The following is an 18,420-nucleotide window of genomic DNA, read 5'->3' as shown; positions in this document are numbered from 1 at the left end:
AATTTTGCTATGCTCACATTTTTCTATTTTATAAAAAAGCTACCTCATATTTTAATAGTATTTCAAAATAAACTTACCACATTTTTCATTGAAAAGATTTTCAACTTTCTGTTTTAGGTCAGTGATTTTGGCATTCCAGGCCTCTGCATATAAAAAAACCAAGAGCGATTAAGATGTTAGTAATAGTTACTAGTATACATCCAATGGCAGAACTTCTTCATCTTTTATTGTGCATCTTTAAGCAATACAAAATAAAAAATACATAGGTTTTAAACCCAGGCATGTCTTCATAACTACTCTAATCCTGATGCATTATTTAACTGTTTTATTATATTACTAATATGTTGGCTACGAATAAATTAAAAAAAAAAGAAAACCAAAATACCCCCCCAAAACAATTTCAGTATCTACTACGTGCCAGATATAGTTTTACCCCTTAAATGATCTGGTATTTATAATCTTCATAATAACCCTATGGAACAGGAAGTAATGTTATCCCCACTCATAGATAAGGAAACTGAGGCACAGAGACGTTAAGCAGCCTGCTCAAGGTCACAGAATTATAAAGTACTGGCACCAGATTTGAATTCAGTCTGGCTCTATAATCTGTGCCTTGAATTGCTAATATATACTAACTCACCAAATAAAAAAAAAGAAAACAATTCAACTAGTAAAATATTTTACTGACTCCTTTTATTTAAAATAATGAAATAAAGAAAAACATAACACGTATTTACCAAAGGAAAACTCTCTCCCTCGAGGCTTGAAGGGAACATTAGAACCATTAGTCTGGGTAGAGGTTCGAACAGCTGAGGTTTGAGGGTTGCTGTTATTAGGGCCTACAGAATTAAAAAACATAAACAAAAAACATAATCAGCACATATATTCAATCATCCTTAAGTACTGCTCATGATTTCTCTAGGACATGCTCTTGAAGTCCAACCTGTGCTGGAGAAGTTATGTTCAGTGTGTATACAAACAAGCACTCTGCAATGAAAATAGCCACTGCTGTCAGTTTTACAGACCTCCATCCCTATAATCAGGCATTTCCCCCCAAAACACATCTAGTTTTCTGGCTGATCTGAGGAACTTTCAATTCACTTAATGATTCATTACGCCATTTTGAAGCCACTGGTTACCTATGTTTGCCTTTTATGTTTTTCTTTCGGCCTTTGAACATAAACACGACTTTAGATACAACTATAGTCGTGTTTATGTTCAAAGGCCGAAAGAAAAACATGAGCTTTCCTTTGGATTCTCTAGCTGACACTGACATATCCTTTCTTTGAATTCTTAGTAATATACAGAAACAATGTTATGGGTTATCAGTTGTTTTCCATTAAAAGCCTGACTATGGCCTCAAAATCAAATAAAATATCAAGATTCAACATTCTAATCTTTAATTACTTCAAACTCCTGAATAAACCCCACAGCTTCCTTAAAGAGCACAGTGATAAAAGCAAAGTATTTCTGGACCAGCTGGATCTAGCAGCCTGGTTGACCTGGCAGGTATAATAACCAGACAGAGGAACTCAGTACATCCTATTACCATACTTCTTTAACAGGCTACTAAGATCACTCAACTAACATCTCTTTTTATACTCCATGTTCATAAAGCAGCCTTTTAATAGTAACAGGGCAAGACAGGAAGAGACTTGTGGTCACCTGACAGAATTAAGCTGACTGAAATATCTACTTGCAATTCAAAAATCAAAAAACTGGCATTCTGGTCTATGCTTAAGTGAAATGACACTACACACCCACTAGAAGGGCTAAAATAAAAAGAATGACAATATCAAGTACTGTGAGGACGTGCAGCGACTGGAATTCTCATACATTCCTGGCACAAGTGTAAAGCAATACAATCAGTTCAGTAAACTGTTTCTTAGAAAGTTAAAAACCCAGTAAATTCCACTTTAAATATCTATTCAAGAGAAGGAAAGCATATGCCATGTTTTGTACACAAATGTTCATATAGCATCTTGACTAGACAAAGACAGGAAATAAACCCAAATGCCCACTGACAAATGCATAAATTAATTCTGGTGAATCCATACAATGGAGTAATACTCAGCAATAAAAAGAAATACTGAAACATGCAGCAAGTATAAATCTAACAACACTGTGCTAAGTAAAAGAAGGCAACCATAAAAAGAAAAGATACAACATGATTCCATTTATATGAAATTCTACAACAGGCAGAAGTGTTCCATGGTGACAAAAAGTGGATCAATGGTTGCCTGTGGCCTGGCCTGTGAGGGAGTGACTGCCAAGGAGCGTGTGGGAGACCTTTTAGGGTGAGGGAGATGTTCTATCTATTGACTAAAGCGGTGCTACAAACGTTTTTCAAAACTCAAACTGTACAATTAAAATGTATGCATTTTATCACGTATAAAGTGTACTCAATAAATTTGATTTTTAAAGTAATAAAAAAATCCATGTACAAGCATGATGTATAATTTAAAAGAAAACATTAGTATGGTGGAAAAAGAAAAAGTCCCTCCTTGCTATCACACTCTTGACAAAAAGTCCCTGAACATGGACACAGCTCTTTACTACTCAAATTAGTTAGTGTTAAACCACTAACAACTATTTTGTGGTATTTTAACAAATATAAATTAAATTTGGGGTCTATTTATAGCCCTGGTTAAGCAAAAGAAAGCTACTGTGGGACAAGGTCCTCTGCGGCTTGGGTAAGACAACAGAAAGAGATTCTCTGTTAATCTGAAGGCAGGTCAAAACCATTTTTCATTAACCCATCACTGCCCTTGTACACGAATGTTCAGAGCAGCATTACTCATAAATAGCAAAAAGTAGTATAAACCAAATGTTCATTAATTGATGAATAAACAAAATATGGTATATCCACACAATGAAATACTAGTCATCAATAAAAAGGAATGGACACCCATTAGGATGGATATTATCTAAAAAGCAGAAAATAACAAGTGGTGGCGAGGCTATGGAGAAATATCACCTTGTAATTGAAATTGTTAATTAGAAACATTTAGAAATCTAACTTTGGGACTACCCTGGTGGCGCAGTGGTTAAGAATCCACCTGCCAATGCAGGGGACACGGGTTCGAGCCCTGGTCCAGGAAGATCCCACATGCCCTGAAGCAACTAAGCCCGTGCGCCACAACTACTGAGCCTGCGCTCTAGAGCCCGCGAGCCACAACTACTGAAGCCTGCGCGCCTAGAGCCCGTGCTCCACAACAAAAGAAGCCACTGCACCGCAATGAAGAGTAGCCCCTGCTCGCTGCAACTAGAGAAAGCCCGCACGCAGCAACGAAGACCCAATGCACCCAAAAATAATTAAAAAAAAAAAAAAAAAAGAAATCTAGCTTTATCGCAGTTAAGTGTTCTGCACCTAAAACAAGTTTTATAAAAACTCATCTGCGGGCCTCCCTGGTGGCGCAGTGGTTAAGAGTCCGCCTGCCGATGCAGGGAATACGGGTTCGTGCCCCGGTCTGGGAGGATCCCATATGCCGCGGAGCGGCTGGGCCCGTGAGCCATGGCCGCTGGGCCTGCGCGTCCGGAGCCTGTGCTCCGCAACGGGAGAGGCCACAACAGTAAGAGGCCCGCATACCACAAAAAGAAAAAAAACAAAAAACAAAAAAAAAAACTCATCTGCATAAAAATATAAATAGTAAAGTGAAGAAACAACAGATTAACTAGTGAATTGGAGAGCAGACAGGAACGGGCCACAGAGCAACCTCACCTTCAACAGTGACCTCAATTTCAGGAACTTTTGAATTACTCCCAGGGCTTCGTGGTCTTTTCGGGGACTGCAAAGCTGTAAAGTAAGCATACAATTTCTTTTGCATATTGTAAAAAAATCCCGAAGGAGATGCTTTATAAAAGCAGAGTATTAAAATTCATACAGTTTGGCTCTTTTCAAAGAAACCTGAAGAATTAAACTGGTAGTGTAATCCTCCACATGAGTCTCAACAAAGCTGTGGAAATGTGAATGAAGGAGGATTGCAAACATGAAACTGCCAATGAACTGTTTACTTTTAAGAGACAGAGAGGAGGGAGGGAGGGAGGGAGAGGGAGGAGGGGGTTCATTAAATAAAATACCTTAAAAAGCAAAGAAACAAACCGAAAGCCCCAAAAAGATATCTGCCAACAACTCAGCATGTTTTAACGCACTGAAGTATAATGAAGGTATACATAATCTCTTACCTTTAGTGTTTATTTTACTAGCCATTCCAGGAGGCAAGTAGGAAATAACTAGTTCAGGTCTAGAGAAAAAACCAAGAAACATTAGAGTGGCCAGTATAATATTGGTCTTCACAGCTAGTAAAAATTGTGATGACCAATGTTTTTTTATAAAGGCGACCACAAGATAACTCTGTAATGTAACAACAGTTTCTTCCATTATGGACCAAAAAAATTCACTTTTCCTTCCTACAAATACCTGCTAAATGATTTTATGAAGAGTAAATGACTTCTTTCATGAAAATGACAACTAGCTATCACTAGTTTAGTTTCTTCAACTACTGAAATGCTGCAGACATATAAATGTGAAACTTAATCACTTAAATTCAGTTGCCCATAAGTTTAACCAGGAATAACAGCACATAAAAATCAGCACTTTCATCCTTCCCTCAAGTATCTATCAATAGTAAGAGACAACATAGCATCTCTTAACAAACTTCACCTCCACCAATGTGAGGCAGGTACAACTCTCCTTGTCCTGAGGAAGAAAATCAAGGACAAGTTAAAGGATGGGAGGCAATGGACAAGGCCAGGACTGTAGCTCAATGCTACGCTTTCCATCATGGACTTCAAAGCCTTAGCCATAACCTGAAGCTAGAAAAAATTTAAATAGAAATATGCCTTGATTGTTCTAATTCCAGAAAGGACTACATTGGCAAAGAGAACTTACTTTTTAACAACAAACTTAATTTTATTACTTCCACGGACAATCCTTTCAAGTCGTGGAATTCCAAACCAGGTAGGGCTTCGAAAGGGAATTCCTTCTGGCAAGCCTTCTACATAAAGGAACTCGGGGTTTGATTCAAACACCGGGTATGGTACTTTGACTGCCTCTGTGAGTCCAAGAGCTTGAGCTGAAAGTGTAAGAGAACATAACTTATGGAAAGTAAAATTTTACAGACAGTCTTTTAGTTTTGTCTGACAGCAGTCTCTGTTTATGTTTTTAATACATGTACTTTTTAAAATTGTGATATAATGAACATATAACATTATATTAGTTTCAAGTGTATAGCATAATGATTTGCTATTTGTATATATTGTCAAATGATCACCATACTAAGTGTAGTTGACATCTGGGCATTCTCAAATATGTTGTGCAAAAGTTCCCAACAATCTAGCAATTTCCACTTAGTAACATAGGTATTTTGCTTAGTATATTGTGTAAAGTTGACAAAGAAGCCTAAAAAATAAGAGGAACATTTTACCACTTCAAAGCAAAGGGATAATTAATCAAAATTGTCTCTGTGCTCTGGGCAGAAATGAACTACAGCCATTTCACTGCCATGCTACCAAAATGGCAACTATCCAGCCCTTGTGTTATCATCTAGGTGCAAGTTTGCTGTTTAAAAGATAAGAGGGAATTCCCTGGTGGTCCAGTGGTTAGGACTCTGTGCCTTCACTGCCGAGGGGCAGGGTGCGATCCCTGGTCGGGAACTAAGATCCCACAAGCTGTGCGGGGCATGGCCCTCCAAAAAAAAAACAAAACAAAAAAGAAAGAAAGAAAGAAAAAAGATAAGAGGTGCATAAGATGCATCTGAGCAGAACTGGTCAAGAGTACTGAAGATTCCTGATCCAGGACACAAACGTCAATACCAGTTATTAAAACGACGATGGCAACGCCCCAGGAATATTGATATCACTCCACTCCTTACTTCCTTCTCCATGACAGACACACCCAATCAACTGAAACACTCTTGCTGAGCCTCCTCAGAATCCTCAAGACAGCGCTCCAGGAAACCGCTGTCAACAAATCTACGTTGAAACAGACGATGAAACCTATTTGCCACAGGTGTTAGCCAGGTTACAAGTACAGACAGCGGAACTGAGATTCCTCCCCAACTCCTCCCTTCCTCTCCCACTCTGACACATGAGAAAACAGAATCCAGGAGACAGAAAGTAACTCGCTCAGTTTAAGTAGTGAATGTAGTAGGAGAAAGTCAAACCCAGTTTCTGGGACCTTCTTTCTTTAGGTCCTCAACTGCTATAATGTTCATTCAAAACACTGCCTTTCATTAACGTTTTTAAATTAACACATAATCACTGTGTTTTACTTACCAAATTTCAAATTAAAAATCTCTTCCACTTGCTTCCGTAGCTTGGTAATTCTGACATTCCAATCTTCTTTGACTAGAAAGGAACAATAAATCTAATTAACAATGTCCCTTATGGATGCTGACACAAAATTAGACTGGATGCTGTTCTTTCCAGTGATGCTATTTTTTAAAAACTTGAGATATAATTGACATATAACACTGTATTAGTTTTAGATGTACAATCCAGTGACACTCTTAATAAAATTTTGCTTAAAAGCAAAAACTTCAGATAAGGAAAAGAAGGATTTCCTGTACTTGTCAAATATCAGAAGTACAGGGAGATACAATTCAAATTTAAGTTTACATTGTAAATAAAGAAGAACTTGTTCGTAAGTATTTAGAATGAATGGTGTTCAAACACTTTTCCTTGGAGGTACATCAAAGAACCCTCTCAGGGTTGGGAGGACCAGCTATATAAAGATCCAGGCCTCCTATACCAGGTTCAACCAGAGGAGCTTCACTTGTATTTGCTTTCTAAACAGGCATTCCTTGTTTTATCGAACACGTGTGCCTACAGATTTACACAAAGGAAAACTTCACTCATCACAGCAAGAAGTAAATGATAAAGTGATTAGGGAGCTGTCACTCAGCACTACTCACATCTGGAATCCAGTTTATTTCCTTACCCCTCATTTATAAGACAACCATCCCCTTTTAAATACAACATAAAAATAAAGAAAAAATAAGCTATTATAAAAGACACGTAGGGTGGCACTTACTTGGGCAGATAATCGGGGCTTGTTTGGTGGAGCTGAGGATGGAGAGGACGGAGGTAGACTTGGAGACAATGGAGGATGGTTGGAGGTATTGGATAAGGAAAGGAGGGAAAGAGAGAGTAAGAGGAAAGGGTAGAGAGTGCAAGAATCGCACTACGTGTGAAAGTCACTTGTGTCTGTGGACAAGGCGATAGGAAATGTTGGAGAAGTTCTGAAAATACTGCTAAAGGTTGGGAGCCTCAGAAGATCTTTCATTTCCACTTTACTTTTACTGTGAAAGTACTTTGAAACCTTTTCTTTAAAAGAAAACCGAGCATCTCAAGGGCTTAATATGGTAACTCGGCCATTCGGCCAGACGAAGTCAGTCTGGTATAAACCAAATTTGAATATTGCTATAACAATATCTAGACTCTCCTTCTCCGAGGTAAAGGGCTTCTGTTAATCTGGTGCTCAGCCTCCCCTTCCGCCTCACCCTGCACTTCCTTCTCTGGTACTTGCTGCTCTAAGACAAAAAGATCTCTGTACTGTTCTACACAAGAACCAAGTACCTTCTCATTCTTCCCCTTCAAAGCTCAGCTATCTGGCTAGTGCCCCAACTTCCTCACATGTGACATCTACCTTTTACCAAATTGAGAACAAAGTGCACCCACGTGTGTTTAAGCATACAACTGTTACCTCAGTTAAGTAGATGTCTCTGATGGCAAGGACTAATACAATTCTTCTGTCAGGTACGCTGGGACTTGAATTGGCCCAGCAAGACTAACGCCTGGGTGACTGGCAGACCCAGTAACATTTTGTTGAAATGAAGAAGGACAACCTTTGATTCTTTCCAAGGTCTTCTACGAATGGTAGAAGGCCAAGCATTGTTAATAATTGGGAGAATGGAGAATCTTTTGATAATAGGCCTGTAACCATCTATGCTAGAAAACATCAGATCAAGTACTACTGAAAATATTACTAAATCCTCAGAGTAACTTGTATGGTGCCTACAGATCGTTCGAATAATACATGTTTAACATCCTCAATTTGCAGTCATTATTAGAATTGCTCCTAATAAAAGCAGTTATCACATTAATCACAAGCTTGAACTTGAGGTCTGTCTTGCAAAACGAAGACTCATACATAGACTTTCATCATACTCACACTAATGCGTATTAAAGCGCTACCTTTGGGAATATTTTTCTTTGCATTATTTTGCTTAGCAAAGTCTCCGTCATGTCCAATCTTCAATGTGTCACCAATATTTTGTTTCTTTGCCTAAATCAAAAGCATTCTGGGGAGCTTGCTGAGTTAATGTTGCTGCTCAACCTGAGAAGTTAAGCCTCAACTCTATCTTCTCCCCGGCAGGATTCTGGGCACAAGATAGTTTGTTTCCCTAGTACAGTATTTCTCAAATACTTCTCATGCCATGATAAACAAAAGATTATACAATCTATTTGGCATACTGGTGACCTTCACCGGTTGCCTCCAGGTACCCTAAAAGCTCAAGAATCAGTATTATAGTTCAGACAAATAACCCTTCCTGTATAGTAGTTCACCTAAACACATTTACAAAAATGATTAACTGCAAAAATGAAAGATAAGGAAGGAAGGGAGGGGGAGGGAGGGGGAGGAAGGAGAGAGGGAGGGAGAGGGAGGGGGAGAGAGGGGGGAGGGAGGGGGAGAGGGGGGGAGGGAGGGAGGGAGGGGGAGAGAGGGAGGGAGGAGAGAGGGAGGGAAAAGATTAACTGCAACAATTCAGAAACACCCATTGGTTCTTAGCAACAGAAGTTCCTAAGGTTGTAGAAGTTCTACAAGTTGCGGTCACTTTTTCTGACATTATGGAATGGAAAACAAAAAGATGGGAAAGAAATAAAGGCACACTTATACCTGAAAGAAAATAAAACCATTCAGACAACTGAGACCGAGACTTTTATTAAAGTTCTTTTCTATTGGGCATGATGTCAGCACAGCTGCTGCAATCACAGTATTTGTCATTTTAAAAACAAGGTCCTGGGCCTCCCTGGTGGCGCAGTGGTTGAGAGTCCGCCTGCCGATGCAGGGGACACGGGTTCGTGCCCCGATCCCGGAGGATCCCACATGCCGCGGAGCGGCTGGGCCAGCGAGCCATGGCTGCGGGGCCTGTGTGTCCGGAGCCTGTGCTCCGCAACGGGAGAGGCCACAGCAGTGAGAGGCCCGCGTACAGCAAAAAAAAAAAATAAATAAATAAAAAAATAAAAATAAAAATAAAAATAAAAACAAGGTCCTTGTGAATAGATTAAGGCCTAAATCTGCATGGTCTGGCACATTAGCCACATGTGGGCAACTGAGCACTTGAAACGTCGCTACTTGAATTAAGATGTGCTGTAAGTGTATAATACATACCAGAGTTTCAAATAAAGAATGTAAATAAATGAAATGAAAAATGTAAACTAACTCATCACGTATTTATGTTGATTACAGGATGAAAAACAGATTTGGCTACTAGAAAATTTTACATGACATATATGGCTTGCATTTATGATGCACGTTATATTTCTACTAAATACCACCGGTTTAAATTCAAAGCTCGAGGTCCCCCCAGACTGTTTATGTTCATGTGGATAAATCAAGGAGTGCCTGTATTGACCTTCCACAAAAGACTTTTTGGGTGGAAGGGAGAAAAAAGAGGAATTCCATGGCTTTAAAGGATTAATAAAAGCTTAGAAACTATTTACTTAAGCTTTTAAAAAGGATTTCACAACTATCTTACCTGGTGTATTTGTTCTTGGCTGAGTAACTTCAGTAGTGCTGTGAGTCAGAAGTTCTGGTCTGTAAAAGTACAATTGACATCGAGATGAGAGCATTTAAGCCCACCTTAATTTCCAGTGTGGTTCACTCTACCTTCATCTGCAGTGACAATATCATTTTGGTGACTTCAATTATTCTTAAAGTAGCAATTTATAAAGATTCAGGTGGAACCACCTGTATGTCCTCAAAGGAATTTTAAGCTTAACTTGTGCAAAACAGTTGTTTTGCCCCAAAGCAGTTCGACCTCCTGTTTCTGAAATTTCAGATGAACTAGAGCACAATACAGGTAGATATATCTAGCTATGTCACCCTAAAGCATGTCCCAACAAATAGACATACAAATGCACAACCCCCAATCAGCAAGCAAATTCTATCCCAACGATAATTCTTCTTTATTAAATGGGCCTTCTGTTCCCACTCCCTGCCCTCAAATTACCCATTCTGCTATCCTTCAAACTCAAGCCAAAATAACACTCTTAAGGTCCAATTCAAATTATTTTAAGAGGAATCAGCTTTAAAACCTCTTCAGTACTCTGCTGACTGTGAAGGACATAAAGCCTTCCTCCACTGGGCCGTCTCAGCCTGTCTACCACGCTACGCCCTCAAGGTCATCAATCCTTCCATACAGAATGGTGTGGTTATGCGAACATTCGAGTACATCTGACACCTCCCTGCGCCTACCTACTTATGTTATTTCCTTTATTTGAACCCCCTTCTTGCGTTCTCTATGCACAAGTGACCAAACTGCAGGCCACCCTTGCCTTCTCCCCCGAAGTGTTCAAGTAGCATTTTACTGCATTGATCTATATAATAAGCCTCCCAAGGACAGGATTCCTGTTGGGCCCAATTTTGTACATCTGGTGCCTGGCACTGCAGAGACACTTGCTCAAAAAATGAATCTAAATGTAATACCTTAATCTTAATATGGAGAGTAAGACCAACTGGGAGGGGGAAAAGCCCATTTTTATAAAATTAATTTTTTCTTAATGACAACATTAAATTGTTTCTGCAAATTATAATCCTACCTTTTAATAACAAATTTAATTCGATTGCCCACTTGAATAATTTTTTCCAGCCTTGGGATTCCATACCACGAGGGACTTCTAAAAGGAATGTTTTCTGGTAGTCCTTCCACATAGAGATCATTAGGATGTGCTTCAAATTTCTGGTAAGGTACAGCCTTGGCTTCGGTGCTCCCTAAGGCTTCAGCTTTACAGAAGAAAAGCAATTCAAAAGACTGGAGACTAAGTTTCCACTGAAATCATATTTTAATACAATCCATAGCAAAGTATATGTCAACTTTTTAAAAAGCAAAGTATACTCTGAAGATATCAACAGCAACTACTGAAACAGACTTAATACGGCAAATGCAAATATTAAATGACCCACGATCAAGAAGTAACTTTCGGTGAATTTAAGTTTCCTGATACTAAGGCCATCTTAATAGCTCTAAGATCTTATTTTTATGTATTCTTTTTTAAAAGATATTTATTTGGCTGCGCTGGGTCTCAGTTGCGGCATGCGGGATCTTTAGTTGCAGCATGCACATGGGATCTAGTTCCCTGACCAGGGATCGAACCCGGGCCCCATGCATTGGGAGCGTGGAGCCTTAGCCACTGGACCACCAGGGAAGTCCCTCTAAGATGTTATTTTTTAAATTCTCAGTATCTTTGAGAATAAATAAAGAGAAGAAAATCATGACCAACAATAAAGAGCGCAACTTAAATGCTACTTTTTCAAATATCCGGAGGCAGACTTTTGCTACTTAATGCTTCATGAGTACAATAAACTTTTTATTGGCTCTTGCACATTAACTTACTTCAGGCTATACTTTTATCTGTATTGCAACCATGAGATTACTGTTCTTTACCCCTTAAACCTCATCAGTGTACCATTTTCCAAGGAAATAATTCATGGAATGACAAATAAAAATAGTAAGCAGAGGCTGGTTTAGATTAAAAGAGACATATCAAACAAAATTAAGGCACAAAACTTTATTGTTTAAATCCAGGTTCGAAGCAAAAACTTTAAAGATACTTTTCAGATAAATACTTTGCAGATAAATGAGGAAACTCAATGAAGGACTGGATAAGAGCAAAGAGACTGTTAATTCTGTCAAGTGTGATGAGGACAGTGTGACACAGAACGTCAATGTTGGGACTTCTCTGGTGGCGCAGTGGCTGGGAATCCACCTGCCAATGCAGGGGACACGGGTTCGATCCTTGGTCTGGGAAGATCCCACACGCTGTGAAGCAACTAAGCCCGTGCACCACAACTACTGAGCCCGTGTGCCACAACTACTAAAGCCCGAGCACCTAGAGCCCATGCTCCGCAACGAGAAGCCACCACAATGAGAAGCCCATGCACCACAACGAAGAGGAGACCCTGCTAGCCACAACCAATGAAAGCCCATGCGCAGCAACGAAGACCCAACACAGCCAAAGATAAAATAATATAAATAAAACTCAATGTTGTTCAATGGTGCACACTGAACAAGGAAAATGACACCATGCCTGTGATATGCTTTATTAAATTCCTACAAGGGGAACGAAAGAGGAAAGGATGAACAAAATGTGGAAAATCTTAAAGATCACTGATTACAAAAATGGGTATATGGGAATGCATTGTACTATTTTTCTACTTTTGAATAGGTGTGGCATTGAAATTTTAAAATGTAAAAATGTAATTACTGGGCCTCCCTGGTGGCGCAGTGGTTAAGAGTCCGCCTGCCGATGCAGGGGATACGGGTTCGTGCCCCGGTCTGGGAGGATCCCATATGCCGCGGAGCGGCTGGGCCCGTGAGCCGTGGCCGCTGGGCCTGCGCGTCCGGAGCCTGTGCTCCGCAACGGGAGAGGCCACAACAGTGAGAGGCCCGCATACCGCAAAAAAAAAAAAAAAAAAAAAAAAAAAGTAATTACTAACCCCTACTATGAAGCCACATCCAAACAGAGCTTGTAAAAAGAAAGATCCAAGCAATTTACAAAATATCAGCACTTATAGGTCTCCCTTGTATTCTGTGTTAATTTAAATATTTTACAATCTGATGGTTGAAAAAAGAGTGGCTCCTTGAAGAATCTGCATTTCTTTGTTAGTTTGACGTTCCTCTCAAATTCAAAGGCCTTCTGTCTTAATTTCTTCCTTCATTTCATTAGCACCAAATCTGAAGGGCTCAAGTATAGGATCTCTTTGATAAAAGTAAGGAATGTGTATTTGAAAAAACAAATACAATGTAATTTAGATCATGGCTGTTAAAAGAAATATTCTCTTTTAAAATATGGTAAAGGCTTTCACACTCACACTTGGGAGTAACATTAATTGTAATTATTCTGTTAAATGTAACAAAAAAGAACATAATCCTAATTCTAACAAACTTTCTATAAAATAAAAAAGAACCAAACTGTTGGGAGTTGAGAGAGAAACAGCACAAGTTACAGAAAAGAGCAAGGCCAAGTGCATTAGTGGTCATCACATCATCGAGGTCTCCCCTATATTAAGTAACCAACCCCCTGTCTCCCTATCCCCCTCATTTTCCTTAATTTTTTCCTGAACACTTAACACCTTCTAATATACTGCATATTTACTGGTTGCTTTGCTATGCGTATTTCCCTAAGTTATAAGTGAATGCTTCCCAGGGGAAGCATTCATCCTCGGTGCTGCTGAGTTCTCAGCACCTGACACACAGGGGGTTCACAGGTGCTGAATGACTATGCTGCTGCTGCTATACAACTTTCAAGACTTGTGTTTGATATGACAGACAATCGTACGTTTTCTGCTTTCCCTTTCAGTAACCCTAAAGAAAGCAACAATTCTGCTGGCTTTTCACTCTCTAAAGTAACTCCAGTCCCAAATGACCCACCTGAGGCCACAAGCAGGATTTTGCTGTTTGTAATATAACAATACATAAACTCTTATGTATTTTCTTAGCTCTGATACAATGAGAAAATATTTTCTACACGCCAGTTTTTCTTTCTATGAGTACACTATCTCACCCACAGCTTTCTCCTTCCATGAGGGAAAAGTCATGGGTGCCATGGCTGGCTGGCACGGACCCATGATCTAATAGGATTGGCTGTTTCTTACCCCAGGCTTAATTTCTAGAACTAAATGTGAGGCCGAAGTTTAAGCCTGTTAATGCAGATGCACATTATCCTATGTCAGCTACTCATGAATTATGATTATGACGACACTATGGTGGCATCTCAAATGACAAATAAGGTTCATAATCTTATTTCACTAAATGTCTTGGAAATATAATGATTTTTAAAGTGGTGAAGATTCTCTAGTTTATTGTTCATTAGCTGATTTCTGACCAGATGTACAAGGAGATACATTTTCATTAAGGTCCTACATTCATGTTGGGTGGTCAAGGATACTGATGAGGAAAAACTTACACTCTGACTTTTTCTCAAGGCTCAGTAATTTCTCAGTAATTTTTTTTTGTGTGTGTGTGGTATGCGGGCCTCTCACTGTTGTGGCCTCTCCCATTGCGGAGCACAGGCTCCGAACACGCAGGCTCAACGGCCATGGCTCACGGGCCTGGCCGCTCCACAGCATGTGGGATCTTCCCGGACCGGGGCACGAACCTGTGTCCCCTGCATCGGCAGGTGGACTCTCAACCACTGCGCCACCAGGAGAGCCCTCTCAGTAATTTTTAAAAAACTGTTCCATGTATTTTTATTTTTTAATTAATAAAATTTTTTGAGTCACACTTTTATTTATTTGTTTGTTTGCCAAGGGGCATGTGTGATCTTAGTTCCTGACCAGGAATCTAGCCCGTGCCCGCTGCTTTGGAAGGGCACAGTCTTAACCACTGGACCACCAGGGAAGTCCTTCTGAGTTGTTTGTTTTTTGTTTGTTTGTTTGTTGTTGTGGTACGCAGGCCTCTCACTGTTGTGGCCTCTCCCGTTGCGGAGCACAGGCTCCAGACGCGCAGGCTCAGCGGCCATGGCTCACGGGCCCAGCCGCTCCGCGGCATGTGGGATCTTCCTGGACCGGGGCACGAACCCGTGTCCCCTGCATCGGCAGGCGGACTCTCAACCACTGCGCCACCAGGGAAGCCCATTCTGAGTAATTTTTAATGACACTGGTCCATTCAGTATTTGTTGAGTATCTACCCAAGCACCAAGCACTATTCTACTAATAGCCAAGAGAGACAAGATCTGGGCTGCTGTTTGAACTGTGTTGTAGTGGAAGGAAAAAGGTAGCCATTAGTGCTTTAAGAAAAAGGGTGATGACATACAGTGTACTTCGTGGTTTATGTTAGAAGGGTAGGCAGTAAAATCTGGCTGCTTTGGGGCATTGACTTTGACTACAGTGACAGACAGCAGTGAAGAAAAAGATATGGATTTGCAGTGTGTTTTAAATGTAGAGTCAGCAGGAGGCCTTGTGGAAATGAAGAAATCAAGTGTGACTGCTAGGGGGTTTGGCTTGGAAGACTAGGTAGAGTATGGTGCCACTGGGAGGACTGGGAAAGGAACATGCTGGAGGGGGAATCAAGGACTCTATCTAGGACCTGTGAAGTCTGAAGAGCTGTCGAACGGCTGGGTGCATATAAAGGTGTGGTGTAAGAGGAGTTTTCAGGGCTAGAAACTTGAATGTGAAAGTAATCGGGAATATAGACAACACACTATTTTTAAGATAGAGTGGGACCATCTGTGGAGGGCTCAGGACTGAGCTGCAGAGTAGCACCCCAAAATTTAAAGAATGGACTCAAGGGAGGTACCGACAAGAGAATGAAGAGGACAGCCAATAAGACATGAAGAAACCCAGGAACAAACCAAGAGTCAATAATGTTTGAAACTTTCCCTAAGAATAGTTTAAAATGCTTAAGAGAGAAAAAAAAATAAGACAACTATGTTGAACACTGCTGAAAAGTACAATAAAGCAAGGGAGTTACTTCTGGTAACAAAAGATGTTGCAATGATAAACCAAACCTGAGTATTTTAAGTGTTTAGGGATGCCAGCACAGCAAGCACTACAAACAAGACAACCAAAACACTGCTAACCAGCAGCCTGCCTTCCAGGGACAGACTGCTACTGGTGGTCCCCTATATCCCACTGTGGTACACTATTAAAAGGTACGAAGACAAAAGGATTCCCAAACTGAAATGCCCTGTGCCGAATAACCTGTACACAGTATAAATAACTTAGTCAAGAGTACATGGGTTTTCATTACAATATTCTCTTCCCTTCTGTACAGATTTAAAACTTTTCATAGTATACGTTAAAAAAGTAACAATAAAAGAAAACTGGAGATGAGTCATCCATTGTATTTACTTTCTTAAAGCCAAATCTGGAAAAGTTATTCTGTAATATACTTTAGCTAGGGGGGAAATTAAACTTACCAAATTTTTTGCAGAAAAGCTGATCTACCATCTTTCGTAACTTAGTGATTCTGGCATACCACTCTTCTTTTACTGTAAGGGTAATATACACAAATTCTTCAATTTGATAACATTAATAAATTACTAAATGTTACTAAATAAATTATTAAATAGGTGGTATTGTTTTTCTGTTCTAACTAAAATTATTTCTAAGATTTTAAAATGTGTTTATTAAAACAGTGCTGACATTGAATAAAAAGTGTAAGAACTAACGAAACAATAACAAAATGAAAATTCACAATTAATAGTAACTTTACAGAGAGATACACTGAAAGTGTCACCACTAAAGCTAGGAAATAGAATTCATTTTACTCAAGATCAGCTAGCAGGTGATTTTTGTGATGATAAATTTGGGGCCACAATAATGCTGGCAATCCTTTCATTACACCAACTCTAAGTGATGCAATTTCCATTTCATATCCCCACCCTACTCCCTCCACTCCAGAGCAAAAGCAACTAAGAGAACAGATCATGATTGGATTTCCTTCAAAACACATCTAACCAACAAGTGATGATGCCCATGGCTATGTACTCTAAGAAGTAAGCCTTTAGCTCCTGGGTATAATGATGGATGATCATTCAACTGATACTAATACAGACTAGGATACTACAGACTAGGATAATAAACTGTTCAATACATTATGCCAGAAAAATTTTGCATCTCAAATATAGAACAGACATGGTTCTTTTATAGTTTATCCAGAAATGTGATGTTTACATTTATTTATAATGGGTTATTAAGAACAAAATGTGTTTATTATTCTAGAGAACCCTGGACAATATTCCTTGTACATCATGTTCTGATTTGACATATAATTTGACACAAGACTGGAGACCTACCTCCTGAAGCTGGTTTATCAAGCTGTAAGTCTTCACGTGTTGAATTCAAAAGTTCATGTCTGAAAGGTGAGAAAAATTACTAATAACTACTAGTATTTGTCATATTCAGTCATCAAAGCCAGTTTTTAAAAGACAGCCTGAACTCTTGAGCACAACTAAATCCTAATTTCTTGAGATTTGCAGAGTAATAAAACCAAATGGTAACTGCAAATTGTTTCTTAATGTGCTTCATGGAGTGTGTGTACGCGCACGCACACACGCACGCACATACACACACACACTCACACACACAGAGTAAACTTTGTAAATCAAAGGTATTTCATAAAAGCATAACACCAAAGGAAGCAAACTGCAAAAATTTTAAATGGGAGTCTTCAATTTTACATTACATTCAAGACCACCTAAAAACATCTATAATCTGGTTATAAAAACCATATATATTTCAAAACTAACATCTGCAGGACAGTACACATGCTTTTAAAAAATTCTTCCGAATACACAAACACCCCACAGAATGTTTACAATCTAACTTATGTATCCCGCCTCACTCTATTTTGTTGTAATATCCTGAAGTAACGGGGAAGAGGGAGGAGACTGAGATCACAGAGAAGCATGGCCATGTATTAACCATAATCTTGAAAATGTTAGAAACTAATATAGGGTTAAGTCAATGGAAGAGCTGTGAAATAAAACGTTTGCTGAAGTATAGCATTACCCTTCTAAATAAACATAATAGTTTCTGTTTATCAAGACTAACCACATTAACCTTTGGGGAAAGGCTTACAAAGTCCCTTCCAAATGTGAGAGATGGCTTCCCATAAATAAGAACATCAAAAGGACTTGAACAGAACCTGCACAGTATGAGTACCTTGTGGTGAGCTTGCACAAACATTTAAATACCCAAAGATAGAGTTTTATATGCTTTAAGATCAGCAACCATGAGCAAAACCTGTAAAATTATTTGTATGTTTTCCTTAGTTATTCAAAAAAACTTTCAAAACTTCTAACAAATTAAAATGCAAGCACTGTAAGAAAATGACAGTACAAGAGTTCTTAGAACAGGCTTATTAATATATCAATATGTAGGGGGGAAGGAGTGGTTATTTGATTCCTGACTAGGACTGGTGTCAGGGTTTTATAACAAGCCTCTTTTGTTTACCATTCAATTTCATGAGAGACTAAGAAATGTTCATTCATTCATTCTTTCTTTCTTTCTTTCTTCCTTCCTTCCTTCTCATTGCCTTGTTTCCTCATCTGTTAAAAAAAGTGTGGGTGATAATATAAAGTGCTTGACTGTACTGGACACATCGGGCTGAACTGCCATTACTATTATTCTGACTTCAAAGCTTGTTCTCCACACCAAGGTGTCTCAAACTTTAATGAGCACTGGAATCACCT

At 39.3% G+C, this 18,420-nt stretch overlaps 1 protein-coding gene across 7 annotated transcripts in view; it reads right to left on the bottom strand.

Annotated features, from left to right (window-relative positions):
- Window positions 1-18,420, bottom strand: part of GTF2I (general transcription factor IIi) — a 103,853-nt gene that overhangs the window by 10,585 nt on the left and 74,848 nt on the right. For all 7 annotated transcript variants that reach the window (XM_060079525.1, XM_060079526.1, XM_060079522.1 and 4 more), the window contains 10 exons: window positions 17,023-17,081; window positions 16,144-16,215; window positions 10,825-11,008; window positions 9,762-9,820; window positions 6,277-6,348; window positions 4,892-5,075; window positions 4,186-4,244; window positions 3,722-3,796; window positions 738-839; window positions 78-143 (listed from right to left, as the gene is read on the bottom strand). In XM_060079525.1, the coding sequence (XP_059935508.1) occupies window positions 78-143; window positions 738-839; window positions 3,722-3,796; window positions 4,186-4,244; window positions 4,892-5,075; window positions 6,277-6,348; window positions 9,762-9,820; window positions 10,825-11,008; window positions 16,144-16,215; window positions 17,023-17,081 (932 nt within the window). The remainder of the gene's footprint in view (window positions 1-77; window positions 144-737; window positions 840-3,721; window positions 3,797-4,185; window positions 4,245-4,891; window positions 5,076-6,276; window positions 6,349-9,761; window positions 9,821-10,824; window positions 11,009-16,143; window positions 16,216-17,022; window positions 17,082-18,420) is intronic.

Source organism: Mesoplodon densirostris, chromosome 16 (genome assembly GCF_025265405.1).
Source record: "Mesoplodon densirostris isolate mMesDen1 chromosome 16, mMesDen1 primary haplotype, whole genome shotgun sequence".
Classification (NCBI taxonomy): domain Eukaryota; kingdom Metazoa; phylum Chordata; class Mammalia; order Artiodactyla; family Ziphiidae; genus Mesoplodon; species Mesoplodon densirostris.
The sequence above is the reverse complement of the archived record's forward strand: the minus strand, read 5'-3'. Positions and strand labels throughout refer to the sequence as shown.